The 27,596-nt window shown below is 39.9% G+C and overlaps 1 protein-coding gene across 1 annotated transcript in view; it reads left to right on the plus strand.

Moving 5' to 3' along the window:
* Positions 1-27,596, plus strand: part of CATSPERE (catsper channel auxiliary subunit epsilon) — a 134,807-nt gene that overhangs the window by 59,649 nt on the left and 47,562 nt on the right. The window contains exons 8-11 of the mRNA XM_075542684.1: positions 4,583-4,635; positions 6,525-6,575; positions 19,468-19,501; positions 19,594-19,673. Of these exons, the coding sequence (XP_075398799.1) occupies positions 4,583-4,635; positions 6,525-6,575; positions 19,468-19,501; positions 19,594-19,673 (218 nt within the window). The remainder of the gene's footprint in view (positions 1-4,582; positions 4,636-6,524; positions 6,576-19,467; positions 19,502-19,593; positions 19,674-27,596) is intronic.

A 27,596-nucleotide genomic window follows, 5' to 3' on the forward strand; every position in this document is an offset into this window, starting at 1 on the left:
CCCTGTCTGATGTCTTCCTTTACCCACTTTTCTGCTGTCCATCCCCCAGGGAGGAGGTCACATGTAGATCCTTGTAATCAGTTCCCCCTTTCAAACCCACCCTCCTTCTACCCTCCCAGTATTGCCACTCACACCACTGGTCCTAAAGGGATCATCCACCCTGGATTCCCTGTGTTTATAGTTCTTATCTGTACCAGTGTACATCCTCTGGTCTAGCCAGACTTGCAAGGTAGAATTTGGATCATGATATTAGGGGGGGAGGGCAGCATTTAAGAACTAGAGGAAAGTTGTATTTTTCATCGTTGCTACATTGCACCCTGACTGGCTTGTCTCCTCCCTGAGACCCTTCTGCAAGGGGATATCCAGTGGTCTACAATTGGGCTTTGAGTCTCCACTCTGCATTCCCCGCCCCTCCCCCCCATTCACTATAGTAAGATATTTTGTTCTGAGATGCCTGATAACTGATCCCTTTGGCACCTCGTGATCACACAGGCTTGTGTGCTCCTTTCATGTGGGCATTGTTGCTTCTCAGCTAGATGGCCGCTTGTTTACCTTCAAGCCTTTAAGACCCCCGACGCTATCTCTTTTGATAGCCAGGCACCATCAGCTTTCTTCGCCACATTTGCTTATGCACCCATTTTTCTTCAGCAATCGTATCATGGAGGTGTCCAGCCAATGATATGATTTTTTGTTCTTTGATGCCTGATAACTGCTCCCTTCGGTACCTCGTGATCACACAGGCTGGTGTGTTCTTCCATGTGGGCTTTGTTGCTTCTGAGCTAGATCGCCGCTTGTTTACCTTCAAGCCTTTAAAACCGAAGATGCTATATCCTTTGATAGCCAGGCACCATCAGCTTTTTCACCACATTTGCTTATTCACCCATTTTGTCTTCAGTGGTTTTGTCGGGTAGGTGAGCATCATAGAATGCCAATTTAATAGAAAAAGGTATTCTTACATTGAGCTAGTGCTTGAGTGGAAGCCCAATATCCTTCTGCTACCTTAATACTAAACCTATAAATATAGGCACATAGATCTAGTTCCCCAACCTCATATATAAATGTATTTGTATATGTACATATATTTATCTAGACCTCTATAAATGCCCTTTGCCTCCCAGCTCTTTCCTCTATTTCCTTTGACTTTCCTCCTGCCCCACTATCATGCTCAGTCCCCACCAGGGTTTCAGCAATTCCTCTTGGCTACATTACCCTTGATCATGCCCTACCAGATCTTCCACACCCTCCTCTCCACCGATTTGTATCACTTGTTGTTCCCTTGTCCCTGGGTTTGTTAACACCGCTGCCTTTCCCTCCACCTCCCCCTATCCCATGTCCCCCCGGAACTGTCAATCCAATTGTTTTCTCCTCCAGATTGTTCATCCAGCCTATTTGATTTAGACAGACCTGCAGAGTTAATAACATGCACAAAAATAAGACAGAGAAAAACCAAGCAACAATATACAACCAAACAACAGCAACAAACCAATGACAAAACACCACACAACAAGGAAAATAGGCTTGTAGTTAGTTCAAGGATTGTTTATTGGAGAACATGTCTTTTTAATGAAGCATGAAAGATTGGTGAGTAAACAAGGGAGGGCCATCCTGTCTTTGGGGAAAAAGCTTAACATTATTTGCATAGACCCCCAAGGGAAGAATCCACCCTGTATTACAAAATATACACACATCTTATTTAAATGCATATAATTTAGAACTAAAATCCAGGTGATTAGATGAAACACCAGAAATATGAGTGAAAATAACACTGCAGGAGAATAGGTCACCCCAAATAATGTGGTGGTCTCAGCCACTCTATTAGAACATGGTTTCTTTGCTCTCCTGTGTTCTTTGGCTATGGTTACAGCATTTGTAGGTATGGTGGTGAAGAACTTAAGATAATTGGTACTGGATAGATGAACCTTACTCTTTTTGATGACAACTTGCTAGTTTTGTAAAATGGTGGTTGAGTTGAACACAACCAAATACAGCAACTGTTCTCCCCTTCTTTCTGGATGAGTGGCCAGATGACAAAGATTCTTGGACATCTCCAAATAAACAATGCTTGCTACTGCTTTTGCTCGAAATGTTGCTGTCGTTCAGTTGTGACCCAAAACCTTGAAGCACTCCTTGGTACCCTTTCTTCCATGGAGTTCTCACTATTCAAACATGACAGAATTTGTAAAATAATGGACAGGTGGGGCAGGGAATGTGCAGATGTGCTTTATACAATTGATGTATGTACATGTATGGATTGTGATAAGAATGTATGAGCCCCTAATAAAATGTTTAAAAAAACAAAACAATGGACAGGTTGCATGTACTGCTTGCCTCCACTAGGTCATCTTTCTATGAATCCAATGATTTTGTTTGTTTGTTTTTATTTAGGGTTATTTTGTGTTTTGTAAAATAGTTTTTACCAAAAAAAATCTTATCAATTTAAATGAGGGGGTGGAGAGTGGAGACCCAAAACCCATCTGAGGACAATTGGACCCAGTCACAAGGAAGAGATGAGCCAGTCAGGGTGCAGTATAGCACCAAGGAAACATACAACTTTCCTCTAGTTCTTTAATGTCTCCTCTCCCCGACTCCCCCCCAATATCATGCCCCAATTCTACCTTACAAATCCGACTAGACCAGAGCATGCACACTGGTACAGATAAGAGCTGGAAACACAGGTAATCCAGAACAGAAAAACCCCTCAGGATCAATAATTAGAGCAGCAATGCCAGTAGGGTAAGGGTAAGGTTGTAGGGAGAAAGGTTGTGGGGAGAAAGGGGGGAACCAATCAAAATGATCTACATATAATCCCCTCCCTGGGGGACAGACAACATAAAAGTGGGTTGAAAGGAGCTATCAGTCAGTGTAAGACATGAAAAAAAGAAAAGGTAAATTATCAAGGGTTCCTGAGGGAGGGAGGGAGGGAGGGAAGGAAGGAGGGGGAGGGGGGAAATGAGCTGATGCCCAGGGCTCAGCTAGAAAGAAAACGTTTTGAAAATGATGGTGGCAACATATGTACAACTGTGCTCGACACAATGGATAGATATATGGATTGTGATAAGAGCTGTATGAGCCCCCAATAAAATGATTTTTAAAAATAACTGGAAGAGGCCCAAATGAAATTATCTTTAAAATAATATTAATAAAATTTAAAATACATCCTGTAATTTTATATTGTACTGTCATACCAGTATGAATATTAAATACCTTTATAATTTCTTTATGATATGTAATAGTGACTATGCTATATCAGAGCTGTTTTTTAATGATGTTATTCAGAATGTTTTCTTCCCAGATGATGATTGAGAAGCTAATAAAAAAATAGTGCCAGATACCACAAGAGTAACAGAACTTTGCTGTTTTTTTGAAGTTCTGTTCTGTGTGTCACCCCCTCTCTCTCCCCCCTACCCATATTGGTCTTTTTATATAAATGTAAATAGATTTGCATATATAATTTGATTTTTGAAAACTTTAGATGTGCTGTCAACTTTGGAAAAGTATCCCAGTTGTACCATGTCGAGTTGCATTGTACAGAAATTAAAAGCCATAGTGGTCTGGAAATGTCAATCTTCATTTTTTTCCCATTTGTACAGGGATAGCACTGCATCACTTATGTAAGGTCTTATCTACATGGACTTGATTACAGAAACTAATAAAGTACTCTATAAATAAGGAATAAATAAATTGCCAAAATTCTTGGTTTAGCAAGAACAGGTCTTTGCATCTACTAAGCGTTGGCTTGCTGTTACACCCTATTTCCACCCTCCTGGCTCCCAAGTCCCTCTTAGAAGGAAATGAGTAACGGTAGCAAGTAGCAAGGGTTTCCAAGTTCACCTTGTAGAAATGTGCAGGACACAGTATCATATTTAAAGCAGAATGCAGGGGTCCAGCCAGCTCTTAGAAAGCCTTGAAGTGGAGTGTGTGCAGGCAGCAATGAGTACGTTGTCCTAGAGCAGAACCAGGCTCTGGTTAAAGAGACGTCAAATTAGTAGCAACATACAGTAGAAAGTGTTTAGCCTGAAAGCCAAGGCATTATGCCAACTGGAGTTTATGACATCTTGAGTTGGAAATTAAATGAGTAAGCAAAATAAAGCCTGCCCACTGAGTCAGGGGTGAAAGCTGAAAGTACAGAGTTCATAGTAATGGTCATAGAGGTGGCAGTGACAGATAGGATCATATTAGTGCTCTGAATAGTGATGTAGGGAAGCAGAAAATGTGAGCAGTAAGAACAAATGGAAGCAAACAAAGAGAGGGAAATGATCGAGGAAGAAGGAGGAAAATAGCACAGAGCAAGGGGGAGTGGGGGGGGGGGGGAAATGAGGAGCTGGTGCTCAAGTGGAAAGCAGATGTTTTGAGAATGATGATGGCAACAAATGTACAAATGTGCTTGACACAATGGCTGAATGTATGGATAAGGGTTGTACGAGCCCCCAATAAAATGATTTAAAAAGAAAAATGAAAATAGCACAGACCAATATTAACAAAAACCTGCTACCATATCTAGCAGGTAATTGTAGCTTTAGTAATCTTTGAGATCACATGCATCAGAACCTCAGAATTTACTGCCTTTATTATTTCTCTGTAGGTTTTCCAAGTAGCTGTTGGCTGTGACCCCCATAAATACATCGCTGTTAGAGGGCAAGTTTGTGTCTATTTTACCTCTTTTACTTTGAAAAATATTAAACACATGAACTAAATGGTAATGATTATCAGTAACATTAGTCTAGTGACTCGCAGGTCCATAATGAAATCCAAAGTGGAACTGACGTTGTTGCCCATTTTTCAAAACCTTTTGCCGAGTTAGACAGTACACTTCAATGACACTAGAAGAATAAAGCCCTTTCTTATTGGCAGCATTGTCCTCTACTTCCCCTCAGAGAGTCCGCTCACATCAGTTTCTATCATATGGCTCCACAGTTCATTCCTCAAGAAGTGAGGAGCAAGGTCTGTTTTCCACCTCACATCGGCTGTCATATTTCACTTCTTCCAGAGAATCCCAAAGTATGATTTTCTAATCTTACTATGATTGACGGTGAAACACATAGGAATGTTTACTGTGTTAAATATATAACATTTGCCATTTTCACGATTTTTAAGTGTACAATTCAGTGACGTTAATTACATTCACGGTGTTGTGCAACCATGACCACTATCTGTTTCCAAAACACCATCACCCCAAATAGAAATTCTTCAACTATTAAGCAATAACTTCCTTTCTTCTATTTCCACTCCTTAGTAACTCGAATGTACTTTCTCTATCAATTTGCCTAGTCTAGATAGTCCATGTAAAGTTATACTTTTTATACTATGTAAAGGATCCCTGATGGCACAGTGGTTACACATTGGGATTCAATCTGCAAGGTTGGCAGTTCAAAACCACCAGCTAGTTCACAGGAGAAGACTGGGCTTCCTACTCCCGATACCAGTTACAATCTCAGAAACTCACAGGAGGCAGTTCTACCCTGTCTTATAGGACTCAAGGACAGTTAGTTTTGATTTGGGGTTTTATACTATGTAATCTTTTGTGTCTAGTTTATTGCACAAAGAATAAATGCAATGTCACCCATGTTGTATCATGTATCAGGACATGAATTTTAGCGAGCTGTGGTGGCACAGTGCCTGAAGCTCTCAGCTGCTAAGTGAAAGGTACTTGGTTGGAACCCAGCAGCCACTCCACAGGAAAAAGGATGTGGCAGTCTGCTTCCATAACAACTGTCACCTTAGGAATCCTATAGGGCAGTTCTCCCCTGCCCTACGTGGTCTCAATGAGTGGGAATCAATTAGTGGGTTTGCTTTGGTTTCAGGTATGTATAAAACTTTTATTTATCCATTTGTCTGTTGATAAAGACTTAGAATTGTTTCATTTTTGGCTATTGTTAATAGTGCTGCAATTTACCTTCACATGCACATTGGATTTTTGTCATCTACTTTCCATAGCTCTGCTACATGGGGAAAAATCAAGTTCATAATGCTTAGCTAAGGTTAAATGTATAATGGAGACAGCAAGTTTTTGGAATTCTTTTCCTTTGCTTGAGAATGAGGGTGAAAGTGAAGTAGCATTGGCTTTTATCTGAGTCTACTTATGCAATGATTTGCTCTCATCTGAAAAGACATCTACTCCCAACCGACACGTTTTAAACTCTGGTAGCAAGAAAGCTATATTGTGTGTGTGTGGTGTGTGTGTGTGGTGTGTGTGTATGTGTGTGTGTGTGTGTGTGTGTGAGAGAGAGAGAGAGAGAGATTTTAAAAGAAAACTTTGTGACATAAACAACCCAAAGCAATTGTCTTAATTTTGATAGCTTTTCTATGAATTCCAATATATATATATGAAATGGAAGGTAAATTAATAAATTTAAAGTTGGTTTTAAAAAAAGAAGAAATGTTGGGTGTACATGCCAGTTCTAGAGAGTGTGTGGATTAAGGGATGATTCTGTGCTACTCTTTCATTTGAGAATCACTGAGCTAAATTTATGTAAATCTATAAGAAATGATACTACTATAACATCATTATGTTTTATATTTTGTAGATTTTCTAGAAAAAAATGCTCTCATCCAGATTTTTCTTATGTGATTGAAAAGTAAGAAATCATTTTCTAATATAAGCACTGCATTTTATATCAATATAGTACAAATAATTAGTTGGTGTCTATTCCTTGAATTCCTATCAGTAGCAATGTGCTTGAACTGACACTGTGCAGTCAGCATTCGCCTTAAACAAAATAGGTAAAGACCATAAACATTTTTCAGAAGCCTACAAGAAACAGAGTGAGTCATAGTCTCTCCCTTCCAGTCAATTGGATAAAGAAAGCAAACTTAAAAGGTTGGTGGTTCAAATTCACCAGTGGCTCCTCAGAAGAAAGAGGCGGCCGTCTGTTCTTTAAAAATTTGCAAAGCCTTGAAAAATCATAGGGTTGATTGGAAGACAGTAGATTTGCTTTTTTCTATTTATTTATTTAGAATCTCATCTTCCATATTTTCCCTCTAGTATGACACAAGAATAAATATGAAGGGGTACCCCCCAAAATCAGATGTGATGTGAGGGGGATAGTGCCTTTTGGAGTTTGTTCCACCAAATAAACTGTTAATCAAGCTTTCTATTTAGAGGTTCTGAAAACATTGAGTAACACTGTGTGACCAAAAAAAGGCCTGATTTGTGGCAGATTGGGAACTGGGTTTGCCACCACAATACACTTGCTCATGCTGCCCTCTCAGTGTGCCAGTTTGGGACCAAAAAAAACAGCATGCCTCTCTTGCCCCATGCACCTGATTCACCTGACCTCATTCTGTGTGACTTCTTTTTGCTTCCACAAATGAAGAGGGACATGCAAGGGCAACAATTTGACGATGTAAAAGAGGTGAAGAAAAAAGCAAGGGAGGTGCTGTCATCCATCCAAAGAGATGAGTTTGAAAAATATTTCCAAGAATGAAATCGCAGATTTGACACATGCATTAAGTGTTATGGAGAGTACTTTGAAGGTGTTAAAGTTGTTTTGTTTTAAAAAATTAAATAAATAGCTTTGGGGGGCAAAGTTCCATTTTGGGGCAGGAACTCATAATTTTTATGTTACTTCTAGGCACCTAGAGCTAAACTAGGTAGAAATTACAGGTTTATCTGGATAGTTCTGAGATTTCAAATATTCTAATTGAATTTTTGTTATATTCTGTATTTTTCTTATATGATTATTTAATAAGATTTATTCATTAACAATTTAATACATAAATTCTGGTTTTATCTCTGTTGTTATTGCTGTTGTGTGTTATTGAATCAGCTTTGACTCATAGTAATACTATGATCAACAGAAGGAAAGCTTGCCCCTTCTTACAGGATCGTCAGAGTTGTTGCTACGTCTGAACCCGTTGTTGAGGCTGCAGTATCAACCCATCTCCTTGATGATCTCCCTTTCTTTTGTTATTCCTCTACTTTACTAAGCATGATGGTCTTACCCAGAGACTGGTCCCTCCGGACAACATCTCTAAAATACGTGAGACTGAGCCTTGCCATTTTCAGTTCTAATGGGCATTATGACTGTACATGTTCCATGACAGGCTGTTTGTTATCGTGGCAGCTTATGGTGTATTCAAAATTCTTTTCCAACATGATAACTCAAAGACATACATTGTTCTTCAATTTCCCTTATTCATTTTCCAGCTTTCATATGAATATGGGCAATGCTATGGCTTGGGCAAATGCATCTTAGTCCTCAAAGTGATAGCGTTACTGTTGAATGCTTTAAAGATGTCTTTTGCTGTAGATATGTAAATGATGCAATACATCATTTGATGTCTTCACTGCTGCTTCCAGGGCATCGACTGTGAGTCCCAGTAAAATTAGATCCTTGATGATTTCAATGCTTTCTCTGTCGTTATTTTGCTTATTGGTCCACCTGTGAAGATTGATGTTGAGATATAATGCACACTGAGGGCTATATTCTTTTCTCTTCACTGGCAATATCTTCAAGTCCTCCTTTGATAGGCAAGTTTGGGTCAGTCATCTGCAGGTTGCAGGTTGTTAATGAGTCTTCCTCTAATCCTAATGTTGCACTCTTCTGTGTGTATGTAGATCTGCTTTTCTGGTTATGTGCTCAGAAAGTTGAATGGGTAGGGTGAAAGGATGCAAACGGGCAGATGACTCAATAAGCAAGATAAGCATAGGCTTATATGTGCTTTCTAATCTGTAGTAAACAATTTTAATTTTTTTTCCCCAGCACATCAAAGATTCTGCTTGGTAGGGCTGGCATCTCTCCCTACCACATAGCACCTTCCATCAAAATTAAACCTATTTTCAAATTGACAATCCCTGACAGGTATAGTCCCCAGTAAGAAAGGTAAAAACTGACTTGATGTGGTGAAAAACTTATGAAGCTGTTCACTACAGATTAGTAAATAAACTCAAGCAGGCCTTTGCTCACCCTGTTTACTGTATAGTCTGCCCCTGAATAAAAAACTGGCATAAAACTTTCTTAAATCATATATTATCTCCTTGTTCCATTTGACCAATAGGCTTTTGATCTTTTTGCAGATTCTACATGAACACAATTAGTTGTTCTGGAATTATCACTCTTAAGAATGTTGCCTATAATTTGTAATGGTCCATATAATCAAATACCTTTTTGTGGTTAATAAAACCCAGGTAAACATCTTTCTGAGACCTAAGTAATGATAACCCTCATTCCACATCCTTTTCTGAATCCAGCTTGAATTTCTGGCAATTCCTTGCTAATGTACTGCTGCAATCGTGTTTAACTAATCGTCGGCAAACATTGTAATTGCATGTAATATTACTGGAATTGTTTGATAATGTCTGCATTCTTTTGGATAACCTTTATAATGAGCACAAATATGGATCTCTTCCAGTTGTTTGGCCAGTTAACTGTCTGTCTTCTAAATTTCTTGGTACATATGAATCAGGGCTTCAGTATTGCATCTGTTTGTTGAAACATTGCAATTGGTATGCCATCAATTCCTGGAGCCTTGTTTTTTGTCAAGGTCTTCCGGGCAGCTTGGACTTCTTCGTTCAGTACCTTCAGCTCTTGATTATATGCTAGCTACTGAAAGACGTGGATGTACAGTGACTCTGAATATTTCGCCTTTCATCTTGTGTTGATGCTTCATACCCTCATTCATCATTTTGCCTATAGAAGTCTTCATTATTTTTTCTTTCATTGTTTCAGCTAAAAAAAAAACAAAACTAAGTTCTTTCTTCCCTTTTGGTTTTCTAACTCCAAGTCTTTGCCCTTTCTTCCTTCCTTCCTTCCTTCCTTCCTTCCTTCCTTCCTTCCTTCCTTCTTTCTTCCTCCCTCCCTTTGTCTCCTGCACCTTCCTTTAAAATCACCAGGTCAGATCTTTTACTTCAGTGACTTCAGAAGCTGTGACTTTGGGATAGACTTGTTTTTGCCTGCATTAAGCATTTAAGTTTCTTGAGTGTGTTTTCTGGTTGTTGTTGTTTTCATATGTGAGGAGCAAGCTTAATGCTAAACAGGAAAAGTTCTATTAAACTTATTTTCTGTAGGCATACTACTCCCCCCACCCCACCCCACCCACCCCTGCTTTCTCAAAAACTTACTAGAGATATAGCTGGACACATCTTCTGCTTTCATAATTCCTTTTTGGTAACCGGAGCAGATAAGCTGTAAACTTTTATCTTTTAACCCTCTTTCCTCATCGCTTAATCAATTTGTTGGGTCATTGGTAAAATTCTCTAATTTATTTTTATTGCTCGTTAGGTTCTGCTGGTGAATAGGGCTTGGACCCTGACTATGCCATCTGGCCCTAGAGTTTCTCAGAAAGAGAAAAGTTGATGGTTCCTCCTCCTGCCTTCACCGCATTTCTCTTACTGGGATTTACAGGTTCTAATTAAAGAACATGAGCTCCGGAGTCAAGGGAGCTGTTGGCTCCTGGGGCTCCACTTGTGGAGACTGGGAGCCAGTGTCTACACTCTCAGGTTCTGGTTTATTCTTTCCCAAGACAAACAAGAAGGCAGGGTCAATGTTATCAATTTGGAGCATCCCACACTGCCATTAGGGCCTGCACATAAAGGACCTCTGCCCACTTTACTTGCCTCTAGCAAAGCAAATCTAATTGTAAAATGATAAAATTAAGACTACGATTATCAGGCCAAATTTCCTTACTCTCCCTCATTTATACTGAGGTCAAGTCGAATTACAAAAGAATATAAGTCTTTTCCTTTTTAGAGTCTGAGGATAAAACTTTTCCCAGTCAGAAAGTAGGTAAAAGGAAACAGTACAGAAGCAAATGTGGTGAAGAAAGCTGATGGTTCCGGCTATTAAAAGATAAAGTACCTGGGGTCTTAAAAGCTTAATGTTAAACAAGCAGCCATCTGGCAGAGAAGCAACAAGCACACATGGAAGAAGCTCACCAGTCTATGGGATCATAAGGTGTTGACGGGATCAAGTAACAGGCATCAGAAGACCCAAAACAACAACAACAACAATGAAACCAATATTCTTGAGACTGAGGGAGGTTGGAGCAGGAACCTAAAACATCTCCAAACTCTGCCAGCCTGGTTAGTAAGAAATGTATACTGTCTTATAAGACCCTGAATTATTACCTGCAGCTGTGTTGCTCCCCCCAACCCTGTTACCCTGCCAACATGATGAGAATCTCCAGCTGCTGCTGAAGATCCAGATCAGGTTGAAGACCTATTAACAGGCCTGACATCTAGAGCAGACTGCAGATCCCTGAGCAGGCCAGAGATCCAGAGCAAGCCAGAGATCCGGGGCAGGTCAGATAGCTGAAGCAGGCCAGAGATCTGGAGCAGGCCGAAGATCCAGAGCAGACCTCTGGTCTTCCCGTAGCTACGGATACCAAGCTGAGTCAGTTTTTGAAGACGTCCTCAGCTGATGGCAGCAAAGTGGTCAAAGTGCCTGCCTTTTCATACCCTTCCAACCTCAAACATCAGAAATACAGCCAGTGTGACCCTGAACAAAGAATTATGTACAAATTGTTAACAATTTCTCCGTACTGATCCTCAAAACAACCAATAAAGTACCCGTTACCAATTAAAAATATATATGCAGTCTAAAGCAGTGGTTCTCAACCTGTGGGTCATGACCCTTTTGGGAGTTGAATGACCCTTTCACAGGGGTCGCCCAAGTAGAAAAATTACAGTTATGAAAGTAGCAGCAACAGTAATTTTATGGTTGGGGGCTCACCACAACCTGAGGAACTGTACTAAAGGGTTGTGGGCTTAGGAAGGTTTAGAACCACAGGATAGATCTCTTTTGCATTTGGGATAATAGCTTTCATCAGACCTAAGTATAGATCAAATTATAGAAAACCTTTTCTATCTCAATTTTACATTGGCAGATTACTTAGAGATCTTGTTTCTAAAGTTGACATATGTATTTTTTATTCATTGTAATATTAAACCAATTTGATTCATAAACATATTATAAATTTGAAGTTGTGCTCCTAAAGAAATAAAATATACCCATATACAATTCATCTAATTAATATTTCTAAAGTGGAGGCCCATCTACCTCATGGCAGACCCACATGTAGTTCCCAGGTGGGTGCTATCTTGTTCAACAAGATTGGACCCACGTTTGGCTTCCAGGTGGGCGCCATCTTGGGTAAAGGGCAAACCCTGAATTTCGGAAATTAAATGGACCAACTCACTGCCTGCTTCCCCCCTGTATCTAAGGATACAGTCGGCTAAATGCTTTTCTAAAACACTCAAGCTCAATGTTCTTCATGTTACACTCACAATATCCTCTGTACATGGAAAAGTAAGAGGAAAACCAGAACAGTTCAAGGGAACAGAACCCTGGTTTTCGGGAGCAAGACAGAGATTCTGGAGAGAGTTAACTTCACAGACACACACACAAAATAATTTCAACCCAGGAAAAAGCCTACCACGGGAAGACCCACATCTCAAAAAAACGGAAAGCCAACAGCACCTTTCCCCATCATCTTCTAGATGGGAGATATGTCCCCTTTTCCCCTCACCAGGCCTTACAGGGGCTTCAACCTGGTCTCCCTAGGTCTGAAGTCTGAGACCTCCACATTCCCCGTCTGTCATCTTTCAGGTGGTAGAAGGCATCTTGCTCAATCCAGGCCAAGAGGGGCCTTAAATTGGTTCCACCCAAGATAATAAAATAACAATAGACAGAAACAAACATGACCAAAAGGAAAAGTAGAAAAAGAGAAGAAAAATTCTCCAGCAAAGTTTCATCTCTGGAGCTGGCTAGATGCTCACTGGAGGCAGTTAGTGAGACACAGACTGAAAAGGAATTCTGATGGCCACTTGTCTTCCTGCCTGGGTAAGATTCCAGGCTGACCTCGTGGGTAGTGATGTTCTGTTGTTTGTTTCTTTTTCAGTATCCCCTCTTTCTCCTGGCTGCCTCACTAAAAACAGACTCATCTTTTACCAAGAGAAAGAATTACTCTGGTCAGACATAGAAACAATGGAGAATTTTATTAAGGCAGTCATAAGCCGTAAAGCAGATAGATCAGCTTCTTCCCCTAGCTTAAGTTTGGAGTTTAAGGATTCTTGATGGGCACTGAGATTCTGGGAATTTCCATTCAAACATGCTCGATTCCCTCTCTCTTGAAAGAAATACAGCTAGAGTGCTCCTTAGAGGCAAGGATGGTTGGACTTCATTTTACATGCTTTGAACATGTTGTCAGGAGAGACCAGTCCCGGAAGAATGACATCACACTTGGTAAAGGAGTAGCTACAAAAAGGAAGGCCCTCAATAAGATGGATTGACACAAGGACAGCAACAATTGGGTCAAATATAGGAACAACTGTGATAATGGTGCCGGACCAGGCATTGTTTCCTTCTGTTGTGCATAGGGCTGCTAGGGGTTGGAACCGACAAGATTCTTATCAACAGCCACAACGTTCCCACTATATGATAGCAGGTGCAAGGGATTCTCTGGATTGTAGTTCCAAAGGTGAGACCACAGATGGCACCAGATCTCAGTTTCTGAAGCAACATCTGTGTAAAATAGCTTAAATTTCTTTAAGAGAGAGAAGGTCTGACTCTGGAAACTTCTCTGAAATCTCCTCCCACTAGGGAGCCATTCGTGCCTCTGTTTCTGCTCTGGGTCTCTCTTTTGGCTGCTCTGGCCAGTTTCGATTTCTTCCAGTCATTTTAGCGTCTCCTCATCCTAGCAGTCATCATTTGACTCTCAGTTGATTATACTGTGGTGGCTTGTGTGTTTCTGTGATGCTGGAAACTATGTCACTTTCAAATACCAGCAGAGTCACCGAAGTGAATAGGTTTCAGCAGAGCTTCCAGACTTAGATTATGAAGAAGAAATGGGCTGTCTGTCCACTTCTGAGGAAATAGCCACTGAAAGCCTTATGGATAGCACTGAAACATTGTCAGGTACTGAAAGCCTTATGAATATCCACAGAACATTGTCTGAGATAGTGCTAGAAGATGAGCCCCACGGGTCTGAAGGCATTCAACTCTGGCTGAGGAAGAGCTGCTTTCTCTAAGTGGAGTCAACCATTATGATGTGGCTGGAGTAAAGCCTACAAGAGTAAAGCCCTCAGGACCTTCATTTGCTGATGAGGCATGACTCAAAATGAGAAGACACAGTGGCAAATATCAATTAATAATCAGAACTTGGAATGTATTAAATGTGAATCTATAATTGGACATCCCTTTACTGAAGGGTCACAAGGAAGAGACGAGCTAGTCAGGGTGCAGTGTAGCACCAATAAAACATACAACTTTCCTCTAATTCTTTAATGCTTCCTCCCTCCCACTATCATGACCCCAATTCTACCTTACAAATTTGGTTAGACCAGAGCCTGTCCACTGGTACAGATAAGAGCTGGAAACACAGGGAATCCAGGACAAATAAACCCATCAGGACCAGTAATGAGAGTAGTGATACCAGGAGGGGAAGGGAAGGTGGGAGGAGAGAAGAGGAACTGATCACAAGGATCTACATATACCCCCTCCCTGGGGAACGAACAACAGAAAAGTGGGTGAAGGGAGACATCAGTCAGTGAAAGAAATGAAAAAATAATAGCAATTTATAAATTATCAAGGGTTGGTGAGGTGGGGAGGGGAAAAGTGAGCTGATACCAAGGGCTCAAGTAGAAAGAAAATGTTTTGAGAATGATGATGGCAACAAATGTACAAGTGTGCTTGAAACAATGGATGTATAGATGGATTGTGATAAGAACTGCATGAGCCCCAATAAAATGGGGAAAAATGAAATGTGAATCTAGGAAAACTGGACGTTGTCAAAAATAGAATGGACTATATAAAGACCAATATAGTAGGCATTAGTAATCTGAAGCTAAAATGGACTGGAATTGGTCATTTCGAATCTGAAAATCATATGACTTACTATGCTGGGAATGATATCACCAAGAAGAATGGCATTGCATTCAATATCAGAGTACATTTCAAGATCTGTCTTGAAGTACAATGCTGTCTGTGCTAGGATTACAGTAGCTATCCACATTCAAGGAGATCTGTTCAATACAACTATTATTCAAATTTATGTACCAACCACTAAAGCAGGTGATGAAGAAATCAAAGGATCTTACCAACAGCTTCAGGCTGAAATGATCAAACATGAAATCAAGATGCATTGATAATTATTGGTGATTGGAAGGCAAACATTGGGAAAAAAGAGGAAAGAATGATAGTTGGAAAATATGGTCTTCGTGATAAGAAATGAAGCCACCTATCACATGATAGAATTTTGCAAGACTAACAAATTCTACATAGCAAATACTCTTTTTTTTTTTCAACTACTCAGAAGGTGACTTTACACGTGGACTTCTCCTGATGGAATTTACACAAATCAAATAGGCTATATCTGTGGGGGGAAATGATGGAGAAGCTCAATATCAGCAGTTAACATCGGGTCAAGGTTTGACTGTGATACAGACCACCAATTGCTCATATGTAAGTTCAGGTTAAAGCTGAAGAAAATTAAAACAAGTCCACCAGAGCCAAAATATCCACCTGAATTTTGAGAACTACTAAAGGACAGATTTGACTATTGAACTTTAATGACAGAAGACCTGAAGAGCTGTGGAGTAACATCAAGAACATCGTATATGAAAACAGTAATAGGTCATCAAAAAGATAAGGAAGAAAGCAAATATCTCGATGAATGTGAGAAGAAATCTTGACACTTGCTGTTAATCATAGAGTAGACAGGGCAAATGGAAGAAGCGGTGAAGTAAAAGGGCTCAGTAGAAAGTGTTAAAGCATCTCGAGAAGACAAAATAAAAATTAATGTAATATGTAAGGACTTAGAATTAGAAATCCAAAAAGGAAGAACAAAAAGTCAAGCCTCCACTTGCAATATTGGAAACTTCTATGGGCACAATATTGAACAATGCAGGAAACATCAAAAGAAAGATGGAAAGTCACTATGCCAAAAAGAACTAGTCCACATTCATTTATTCCAAGAAGTAGCATATGGGCAAGCACTAATGAAACTGAAGGAAAAGTTCAAGCTGGAATGAAAGTATTAGCCAAAAACAAGGCTCCAGGAATTGACAGAATATCACTTGAAATGTTTCAACAAGCTGAAGAAGCCCCGGCAGTACTCACTCATCTATTCCAGGAAATTTGGAAGAGTTGGCCAACTGATTGGAAGAGATCCATCCACATTTGTACTCATTCCATGAAAGGTGACCCAACAGAATGGGAAATTTTATAGAACAATATTGATAGCACATGAAACTAAAGTTTTGCTGAAAACCATCCAACAATGGTTGCAGCAGTATCATTGGCAGGGAGCTGCCAGAAGTTCAGGCTGTATTCAAAAGAGGACGCAGAGCAAGAGTTATCATTGGGTCAAAGCAAAGAATACCAGAACTATATTTGCTTGTGTATTATTGACCATATCAAGGCATTCAATTCTGTCAATGATAATAAATTATGGACAGCCTTGGAAAGAATGGGAATTCCAGAACCCTTCATTGTGCTCATACAAAGCATGCACATGGATCAAGAGGTAGTTGTATGAACAGAAAAAGGGAATATTGCATGGTTGAAAATCAGGAAAGGTGTGTGTCAGGTTTGTATTCTCTCACCATACATATTCAATCTGTATGCTGAACAACTAGAGAGCGCAGGCTTAGATAAAGAAAGTGGTGTTGGGTTTGGAGAAAAGCTTATTAACAACTTGCAATTAGAACATGACACCACCTTGCATGTTGAAAATGAGGGCTTGAAAGGAGGACTTGAAGCATGTACTGAGGAAGATCAAGGATTGTAGCCTTCAATATGTATTACAACTGGTTGTAAAGAAACCCAAAATTCTCACAACTAGACCATCATGATAAATGGTAAAAAAAAAAGAAAAGAAAACAAAAAGTTGAAGTTATCAAGGATTTCATCTTGCTTGGATCCATAACCAATGCTTACAGAAACAGCAGACATGATCAAATGACACATTGCATTGGGCAAATCTGCTACATAAGATACCTGTAAAGTGTTGAAAACTAAGAATGTTATTTTGAGGTCTAAGGTGTGCCTCCCCAAGCCATATTTTCAATTGCCTCGTATGCATGTGAACAAGGAATACTGAAGAAAAATTGGCATCTTTGAATTATGGTGCTGGTGACAAATATTGAAAGTATCATGGACTTCCAAAAGAACAAATAAATCTGTCTTAGAAGAAGTACAGTCAGAATTCTCCTCTGAAGCAAGGATGACAGGATGTCCTCACATACTTTGGACATGTTAGCAGAAGAGGCCAGACTCCGGACAAGGACAGCATGCTTGATAAAATAGAGGGACAACAAAAAGAGGAAAGCTCTCAACAAGATGGATTGAGACAGTGGCTGCAACAATGGACGCAAACGTAAGAATAGTTGTGAGGATGGTACAGGAGCAGGCAGTGTTCTGTTTGGTTGTACATAGAGTCACTATGAGCTGGAAATGGCACCTAACAACAACAACATGTTCAGGGTCATGCTTTGACTCTTCTGGACTTGTTTTCATTTTCTTCAGCTTCAACTTGAACTTGCATATGACCAATTGATGGTCTGTTCCATAGTCAGCTCTTGTTAAGATTTATATTGTGTTTATCGTGGTCTCTTTCTACAGAAAGTTAATTTGACTGTGTATTCTCTCTGGTGAAGTCCAAAGTATAGTCATCATTTATGTTGCTGGCGGAAAATGGTATTTGCAATGAATAAGTCTTGTTCTTGCAAAATTCTGCCATGCAATTTCTGACATAGTTCCTATTGTCAATGTGTATTTTCCAGCTGCATTAGACAGGGTTCTCTAGAGAAACAAAACCAAGACACTTTTGATTTTATATAGAGAGATACCAGATAGATAGATAAATGATAGATAGAGAGATAGAACATAAGAAATAAACAGCTAATTAGTCTACAGAGCAGTACAAATGGCTCAGTTCAACTCACTTCCGTGAGACAGTGAATGCACTAGCAGTCCTTCAACTCACGAGGGCTGCTGGGTGCAAGTCAAGGCAGCAGACAGCTGAGTCTTCTGTAGAGCAATACAGGCAGTCCAGCCACAGGCAGCAAACAGCAGAGTAGGTCACCAACAGCCAGCCAGATGACAGGTTCCGACAGTCCCTAGCTCAAGTGATGTATATACCAGCAGTGTGGCGAAGCAGGTCTTGAAGGAACCTCAAACTACAGAGACACAGTCCATGGGTTGGGTGTCCCTCAGATAATGTAGCTTGCAAGTTGAGGCAGAGAACTAGCTAAGGTCGCTGCACACTGGTGCAATCACCAGAGAGCAAGAGACAGAAAGTCAAGTCTCACTGAGCCATTTATCTATTTGCCCTTCAATTAAACTGCAACCTTATTAATTCCACATGTGTTTATTGGCCAGGTTGGCACAATAATCCTACCTATCACACCAACTACCAATCATTCTTTGTTTAAAACTTTCATATTCTATTCATTTTTGCATTCTTTGTAATATAAACATAATTATAAAAAATTAAGCCATCAAGAGATTATTAGGCCACAGCTTTTGAGATTTTTGCAACAGTTTTGAAAAGCAGTGAAAAATCTTATTTAATTAAGCTCAATGAAAGAATTTTTAACCAATAGGCATGCACTTCTTGTGATTTTAATAAACTTTAGGTTGTTTGGGAGGATTAGGGAGCCTAGAGGCTCCTGGTGGAATAGAAGGGGTGAGAAAAAAATGTTTAATAGTTTATGTTGCATCTGGTTCTTAATGTTAAGAATACAGAGTAAGTGCGCTCAACTATTGTGGAAATTTCTTTAAGTTCTGTTTCCTTGAATGAAGCATGATATAGAGTATGTGGCTGGTGAAGTTGATTTAACTTCAAAGATTGATAAGACCCTAAATATGTGGGAGAGGGTGGTTTTAGGAGTAAATATGTGAGTTCATGAAATATAAGGATTCCATTTTAGAAAGAAATCTAACTTAGGAGGTAACTGAAGTTTTAAACTATAAGCCTATTTTTTACTGATTTTGAATTAGTTTATTATTTGACCAATTAAGATTTTGAAAAGAACTGCATTGGAATAACACGATGAACACAGACTTTGTGATCATACCTCTTTCTTAGTAGTAAAGCAAATTTTGTATCCTTGAGCTAATTTCACATAATTTCTTTTTTTAAATTTCACATAATTTCTGACAATGGTATCATTTGCACAATTAGAGGATAATAATTCACACCCTATTGATTATTTGTAAAAATTCATTATTATATGTGGAAAATATCTGAAACATAGTAAACATTCAGTACTTTGTATTTATAGGTAACTATTTTATTTTTAGACACATTCTTATCTATAAAAAACATATATTCTTATCCCCCAAACCTAAATAGTGGTTTGAGTGGCTTAAAAAAAAAATGACGAGGAAAGGTAAGATTGAAACAGACTTGAATTCTTTAGTAACAAACATGTTCATCTCAAACAAACAATAAATAAAGTCATGATTCTTTTGTTTTTAAATTTGTAAAAAAGAAAATGAAGTAGATAATTCAAAATGTCTTTCATAGGTCATATCTGAGGCATCAACCACTTGAAGACTTGGTAAGAAAGTTATAATGTAACTGGGCCAAATATATAATCTATTTATAGACAGAGTATATATTTATATGTACTAAAGCATTTTCATTTTCTAGAAAGTCAGATATGATACGAATCTATATGGCTGCCTATGGAGACTGAATTTCAGAAGAGAGTTTCAGCCTGTCCTTCAATTGTAAGTATATTCTATCCAAAAATTTCACTTATTTTGAAAGCTTCAAAGTACAAATATGAAAACAAGCTTAAATAATTAATCACATAATTAGTCATAAATGTTGCCCAATATACGTAAGATTTGGTTTTCAGTACGGGTATATTTTCCATTTTTTCAGAGACTGAAACAATTTTTACAAACTGAAAGTTTGTGGCAACCTGCATACAGCAAGTCTGTTGACATCAATTTTACAGTAGTATGTGCTCAGTTGGTGTCTCTGTGTCACATTTTGGTAATCCTCACAATATTTCAAGTTTTTCCACAATACTACTATACACTGAATAGGCTATAATATAGTATAAATATAACTTTTCTATTCACTGAGAAACAAAAAAATCTGTGTAACTCACTCTATTATGATATGCATTTTATTGTGGTGATCTGGGATATCTCCTAGATATGCCTATACTGTTGCTGTTGTTGTCAGCCAAGATTCATCTGACATCAGCAATGATCTCCCTCTTTCCTCGGCTTCTTCTAAATCCAGCCTGAACTTCTGGCAGCTCCCTGTCAATGCACTACTATAACCCTTAATGGATGATCTTCAGCAAAATTTAAGTAGCATGTCATATCAGTGATATTGTGCTATAATTTGCACATTCTGTTGGATTATCTTTCTTTGGAATGGGTACAAATATGGATCTCTTCCAATCAGTCGCCCAAGTAGCTGCCTTCCAGCTTCCCTGGCACAGAAGAGTAAGTGCTTCCAGGGCTTCATCAATTTGTTGAAACATTTCCATTGATATTCTGTCAATTCCCAGAGCGTTGTTTGGGGCTAATGCTTTCTGTGCAGAGTGAACTTCTTTTAACATCATTGGTCCTTGCTCATATACTGTCTCCTGAAATGGTTGAATCTTGACTAGTTCTTTTTGCTACACGTACTCTGTGTATTCTTTACATTGTCTCTGATGCTTCCTGCTTCGTTCAATATTTTCCCCATCGAAGTTTTCAATATTGCAACTCAAGTCTTGAGTATGTTCTTGAGTTATTTCCATTTCAGATATGCTGAACATGTTCTTCTTTTAGTTTTCAAACTCCGGGTCTTTGCACGTTTCCTTATAGATTTTGACTTTGTCTTCTCTAGCTGCCCTTTTACATTTTCTGTTCAGCTCTTTGACTTCATTATTTTTCATTTGCTTTCTCTAGTCAATGATTAAGAGAAAGTTTCAGGGGGAGCGGGGAGGGAGGGGAAAAAAGAGGACCTGATGCAAGGGAGAGCAAATGCTTCGAAAATGATGAGGGCAATGAATGTATAGATGTGCTCTATACAATTGATGCATGTATATGTATGGATTGTGATAAGAGTTGTATGAGCCCCTAATAGAGAAAAAGAAAAAAAGAGAGAGAAAGTTTCAGAGTCTCTTCTGACATTCCCTTCTCTCCTTCCTCCTTCTTTCCTTTCATGCATCTGAGGTCATTGAAAATATCAAGACTTGGATCAGGATCACCTTAGTCCTCAAAGTGACATCTTTGTTCCTTCATGCTTTAAAGAAGTCTTGTGTAACAGACTTGCCAATGCAATATATCATTTGACGTTTTGACGGCTGCTTCTATGACCAATGATTACGGATCCAAGCAAAATTAAATCCTTGACAACTTGAATCTGTACTCCATATCATTATATCTAATTTCCAGTCTGAGGATAATTGTTTTCTTTACATTGAGTCCTAAGCCCTAATGCGAGTTGTAGTCTTCATCAGATGTGCTTCAAATCCCTTTCGCTTTCAGCAAGCGAGGTGTATCATCTGCATATTGCAGGTTATTAACGAGATTTGTCTCCCATCATGATTGGAATTTCCAAACATCATCATGATTGGAAGTTCCTCTCATGATTGGCATTCTTCTTCCTATAGTCCAGCTTCTTAGATTATTTGCTGAGCATATAGACTGAATAAGTGGTGAAAGGACACAACCCTGACACACACTTTTCCTTGTTTCTATACTATCTAATATTCCCTTATTCTGTCTTAATGAACACCTCTTTGTCTATAGACAAGTTCTGCATGAGCACAATTAAGTGTTTTGGAATTCCCAGTTCTTTGCGATACTAACAACCACATCAGAGATCTAGATATGTACACTAATTTTGCAATGTTCATCCACATCTGTCTACCTGATTCTAAAAGCTTAATTAATCAAGATTTATATTCCCCTCTGATAAATAGTTGACTGGACATCCTATAGTCAACTGTGTATTTCAAAGCTAAACCAGACACTGAGTCTTACCAGTATGATTCCTCCGCTGTTTGGTTAATTATCTTAGGAAGACTGAAGGGGAAATGCTTCATCAAGTGATTCTTAGTAGCAGAGGCAGTCAAATTACTCCTAACAATAGAATGGATACAAAAATTCCAAAAAGAGTGCTGCTTCAGTAGTCTTTCTCTGATCTGCCATCTTTCACATGTCTTCTCATCTGCCACTTCACCTCATAGAAATTTCCAGTCCTCTGATTCCTCCTCTTCCCCTTCCGTACTCATCAATTGCCTCTTGGTCTTCATTCTTCCCTTGAATCTGATGGTTGGTGATGAGATTTCCTCTCTCACCAGTATCTTAACTTAATTCAAATCTTGTTTTTCCACTTGAATCTTCACATCCAGTCCTTGGATGTTAAAATATGTCTCCTTCATTCATGTTGAAACCAGCCAAAGACAGTAAAACAACAGTGGAGACTGGACCACTATAGATTCATGTTGTGTCACCTCAGCTATGTCTTTCATGGTGCCGAGAAATGGTTTTACTGATCCCTAATTGGCTCCTTCTTGTGGTCTTCAGGGACCCTTGAGGTCTTCCTAAGATCCTCAATCCTTCTCAGTTTACAGATGGCACTCATTCCTGTTTTATGCAAGTAAATCAAGCTATCAGACATAATTTTTCACAACCCCCAAATTCCTATTTCCAAACTGGTCATTTTTTTTCCTTTTCATTTTTTACATTTTATTAGGGACTCATACAACTCTTATCACAATCCATACATATACATACATCAATTGTATAAAGCACATCCATACATTCCCTGCCCTAATCATTCTCAAAGCATTTGCTCTCCACTTAAGCCCTTTGCATCAGGTCCTCTTTCTTTTTCCCTCCCTCCCCGCTCCCCCCTCCCTCATGTGCCCTTTGTAATTTATACATCGTTATTTTGTCATATCTTGCCCTATCCAGAGTCTCCCTTCCCCCCCTTCTCTGCCACCCCTCTCCCAGGGAGGAGATCACATGTGGATCCTTGTAATCAGTTCCCCCTTTCCAACCCACTCACCCTACACTCTCCCAGCATCGCCCCTCACACCCTTGGCCCTGAAGGTATCATCCACCCTGGATTCCCTGTGCCTCCAGTCCTCATATGTACCAGTGTACAACCTCTGCCCTATCCAGCCCTGCAAGGTAGAATTCGGATCATGGCAGTTGGAGGGAGGATGCATCCAGGATCTGGGGGAAAGCTGTGGTCTTCATTGGTACTACCTCGCACCATGACTGACCCATCTCCTCTCCTAAACCCCTCTATGAGGGGATCTCCAGTGGCCGACACTTGGGCCTTGGGTCTCCACTCTGTACTTCCCCCTTCATTAAATATGGTATATATATATATATATATATATATATATATATATATATATATACACATACACATATTCTTTTTTTTTGCATGATGCCTTCCTTATACCTGGTCCCTTTGGCACCTCGTGATCGCACTGGCTGGTGTGCTTCTTCCATGTGGGCTTTTTTGCTTCTGAGCTAGATGGCCGCTTGTTCACCTTCAAGCCTTTAGGACCCCAGACACTATCTCTTTTGATAGCCGGGTACCATCAGCTTTCTTCGCCACATTTACTTATGCACCCATTTGTCTTCAGCGATCCTATCATGGAGGTGTGCAGTCAATGATATGATGATATTTTGTTCTCTGATGCCTGATAACTGATCCCTTTGGGACCACTCGATCACCCAGGCTGGTGTGTTCTTCCATGTGGGCTTTGTTGCTTCTGAGCTAGATGGCTGCTTGTTTATCTTCAAGCCTTTAAGACCCCAGTCACTATCTCTTTTGATAGCCGGGCACCATCAGCTTTCTTCACCACATTTACTTGTTCACCCACTTAGGCTTCAGCAGTTGTGTCAGGAGAGTGAGCATCATAGAGTGCCAATTTAATAAACTAAAGTATTCATGCATTGAGGAAGTGCTTGAGTAGAGGCCCAAGGTCCTTCAGCCGCCTTAATACTAAACCTATAAATGTAGACACTTAGATCTATTTCCCCATCCTCATATATATGTTTGCATGTACATGTCTTTGTCTAGACCTCCATAAATGCCCCTTGCCTCCCAGCTCCTTCCTCCATCTCCCTTGACTTTCCTCCTGCCCCACTACCATGTTCCATCCCCACCTGGGCTACAGCTATACCTCTTCTCTACGCAACCTTACCCTTGATCGTTCCCCATCAGGCCTGCCACTCCCCCCCTCACTACCATTTTGGGTCCCATGTTGTTCCCTTGTCCCTGTGTTTATTAACACCACTTCCTTACCCTCCTCCCCATCCCCCACCCGGAACTGTCTGTCCCCCCGGAACTGTCTGTCCTATTGTTTTTCCTCCAGATAGTTCATCCAGCCTGTCCTATTCAGACAGACGTATGGAGACACTAACATGCACGAAAACAAGACAGAGGAGAACAAAGCAACAGTATACAACCACACAACAAAACAACAAAAACAAACCACTGACAAAGAACAAAACAAAACACTTCACAAAAGAAAGGCTTGTAGCTCGTTCAAGGATCGTTTGCTGGCCCTTAGGAGTGGCCCCAAAGTCCACTTTCAGCATTCCCTGGGGACCTTGCCACTCCATCAAACTGGTCATTTTTTTAATAAATCATTTTATTGGGGGCTTGTACAACTCATCACATTCCATACATAAATCCATTGTGTCAAGCACATTTGTACATTTGTTGCCATCATCATTCTCAAAACATTTTCTTTCTACTTGAGCCCTTGGTATCAGCTCCTAATTTTGCCACTCCCTCCCCCACCTTCCCTCCCTCACGAACCCTTGATATTTATAAATTATTTTTTTCATGTCTTATGCAATTTTTCTGTTGTCCATTCCCCAGGGAGGGGATTTTTTGTGGATCATTGTGATTGGTTCTCCCTCTCTCCCCCACCTTCCCCTTCCCCTCCTGGTATTGCTACTCTCGTTATTGATCCTGAAGGGTTCATCTGTCCTGGATTCCCTGGGTTTCCAGTTCCTATCTGTTCCAGTGTATATCCTCTGGTCTAGCCGGATTTGTTAGGTAGAATTGGGATCATGATAGTGAGGGGAAGGAAGCATTAAAGAACTAGAGGAAAGTTGTATGTTTCATCAGTGCTATACTGCACTGTGACTGGCTCATCGCCCAGAGACCGTTCTGTAAAGTTGCCTAAGCATGGGCTTTGGGTCTCCACTCCGCACTCCCCCACATTCAAAATGATATGATTTTTTGTTCTTTGATACATGATCCTATCAACATCTTGTGACCACACAGGTTGGTGTTCTTCTTCCATGTAGACTTTGTTGGCTCTCAGCTAAATGGCCGCTTGTTTATCTTCAAGCCTATAAGACTCGAGATGCTTTATCTTTTGATAGCCGGGCACCATCAGCTTTCTTCACCACATCTGCCCATGCACCCATCTTGTCCTCAGTGATCATGTGGGGATGGTGAGCATCACAGAGTGCCAGGTTAATAAAACAAAGTGTTCTTGCATTGAGGGAGTACTTGAATGGAGGCCCAAAGTCCATCTGCTACCTTAATACTAAACCTTTAAATATGTGCATGTAGGTTTATTTCCCCATCCTCGTATATATATTTACATATATGCATGCCTTTATTTAGACCTCTATAAATGCCCTTTGCCTCCTGGTTTCTTCCTCTATTTCTTTTTTCTTTCCTCTTGTTCCACTATCATGTTCAGCCTTCATTTGGGTTTCAGTAATTCCTCTTGGTTACATTGCCCTTGATCAAGCCCTACCAGGCCTCCTACACCCTCCTCACCATCAATTTTAGATCACTTGGTGTTCCCTTGTCCCTGGGGTTATTAACACCCACTTCCTTCCCCCACCCCCTCCCATGTTGCCCCTGGAACCATTGGTCCAGTTATTTTCTCCTCCAGATATTTTATCCCACCTAGCTTATCTAGATAGACCTGCAGAGATAATAATATGCACAAAAAAATGAGACAGAGCAAAACAAAGCAACAAAAGAAAACAAAAACCCAACAAAAGTTTAAGGTCTGATTGTTGACTGTTAGGAGTGTTTTCCAGTCCAGTCTGATGATGTGCCATGCCCCAGCCCCAAGGTCTATTTTTGGTATCCTCTGGGGAATTCGTTGCTGTTCCCCTTGCAGTTCTGTTACACACTCTCAGTGTTTCATCTCAGTGTGGTGGTGTCAGATCAGGCAAAATTCCTGCACTGTGTCTCCAGTGTTGTCCCCTGTAGGGCTATGGGTCAGTGAGGGACGTCAAGTCTGGTAGTGGTGCCGGCCCTACGGTCCTCGCTGTGCTTTGGCTGCTCTGAGCAGGAATATTGTCCTCGGGGCTTGATGGCCCAGGATGTGTTCCACTCTCTCTTTCTCTCCCTTCATTATTTGCTACTGTGTGCTCTGATCAGACATGTCCCGCTCCCTGAGCTATAGTTTCTGTGCTGTCCTCTGAAGTGAATTCTTCTGCGAGGAGAGGGGGCTGTCCACGTAGTTGGAATTGGGGCCAGCCCCTCATATTGACCAGTTTCTATATTTGTTTTTATTCCTTTCTCCCAAATCTTAAAGGGTATTATTCCCCTTTTGATCTTGCTACTTGGGCCTTTAATCCCACTTTTCCAAGTTGCTCATGGAAACAAATAGAAGTATCAGTAATTGGAAATTATAGTGCTGCTGATAGAAATGAACCAGAGATCATTTGAAAGAATTTTACAAGATCAATGACTAATTAATTGCAAATAATACTTTTATCCAACAACATAAACAATGTCTATGCATGTGGACCTCACCAGAAGAAATACACAGAAATCAAATAAACAACATCTGTGGAAAGAGACCAGGGAGAAGCTCAATATCATCAGCCAAATAAGGCCAGGGATTGACTATGGAACAGACCATCAATTGCTCATCTTCAAGTTCAAGTTGAAGCTGAAGAACATCAAAACAAGTACATGAGACTCAAAATGCAACTTTGAATATATCCCATCTGAGTCCAGAAAACACATCAAGAATAGATTTGACTCATTGAACATGAATGATTCAAACCAGATGAGTTGTGGGGTGACATCAAGAACATCATGCACAAAGAAGCCAAATGGACACTAAGACTGGAAAGAAAAGACTGAAATGGATGCCAAAAGAAACTCTAAAGCTTGCTTTTAGTGATAAAGAAGGAAAAAAAACTGGAAGAAATGATGACGCAAAAGAGTTGAACTGAAAATTTCCAAGGGCAGTTTGGAAATACAAAGTGTTACATATGCATGTTAGAAACAAACATTGGAGAACATGCTCAGCATATCTCTAGTTGAAAGCACTGAAGAAAAAAATCCAAGCTTCAAGCTGAAATGTTGAAGGATCCTATGGACAAAACAATGAACGGTGCAGGAAAACAAATTGCTTGAAATTCAACCATTTCAGGAGGCAAATTGGTTGAAATTCAATCAAAAGCTCGTGGTATAGAAGGCAAAAGTCCAAGATGTGCCAACAGCATTATTGAAAAACAAGTTTCAGTAATGAGAATAACTGAGTGAAAGTGAGGACTGGAAAGAGAGCGTATGCAGATGAATTCATTATTCTCATATTTAAGAAGCCTGGGAGGCCAAGGTCCTGGGTGAAGGGAGGCCTTCACACTTGTGAGTCAGAGATGAGTCTCAAGCACATTCTCATC

Source organism: Tenrec ecaudatus, chromosome 1 (assembly GCF_050624435.1).
Source record: "Tenrec ecaudatus isolate mTenEca1 chromosome 1, mTenEca1.hap1, whole genome shotgun sequence".
NCBI lineage: Eukaryota > Metazoa > Chordata > Mammalia > Afrosoricida > Tenrecidae > Tenrec > Tenrec ecaudatus.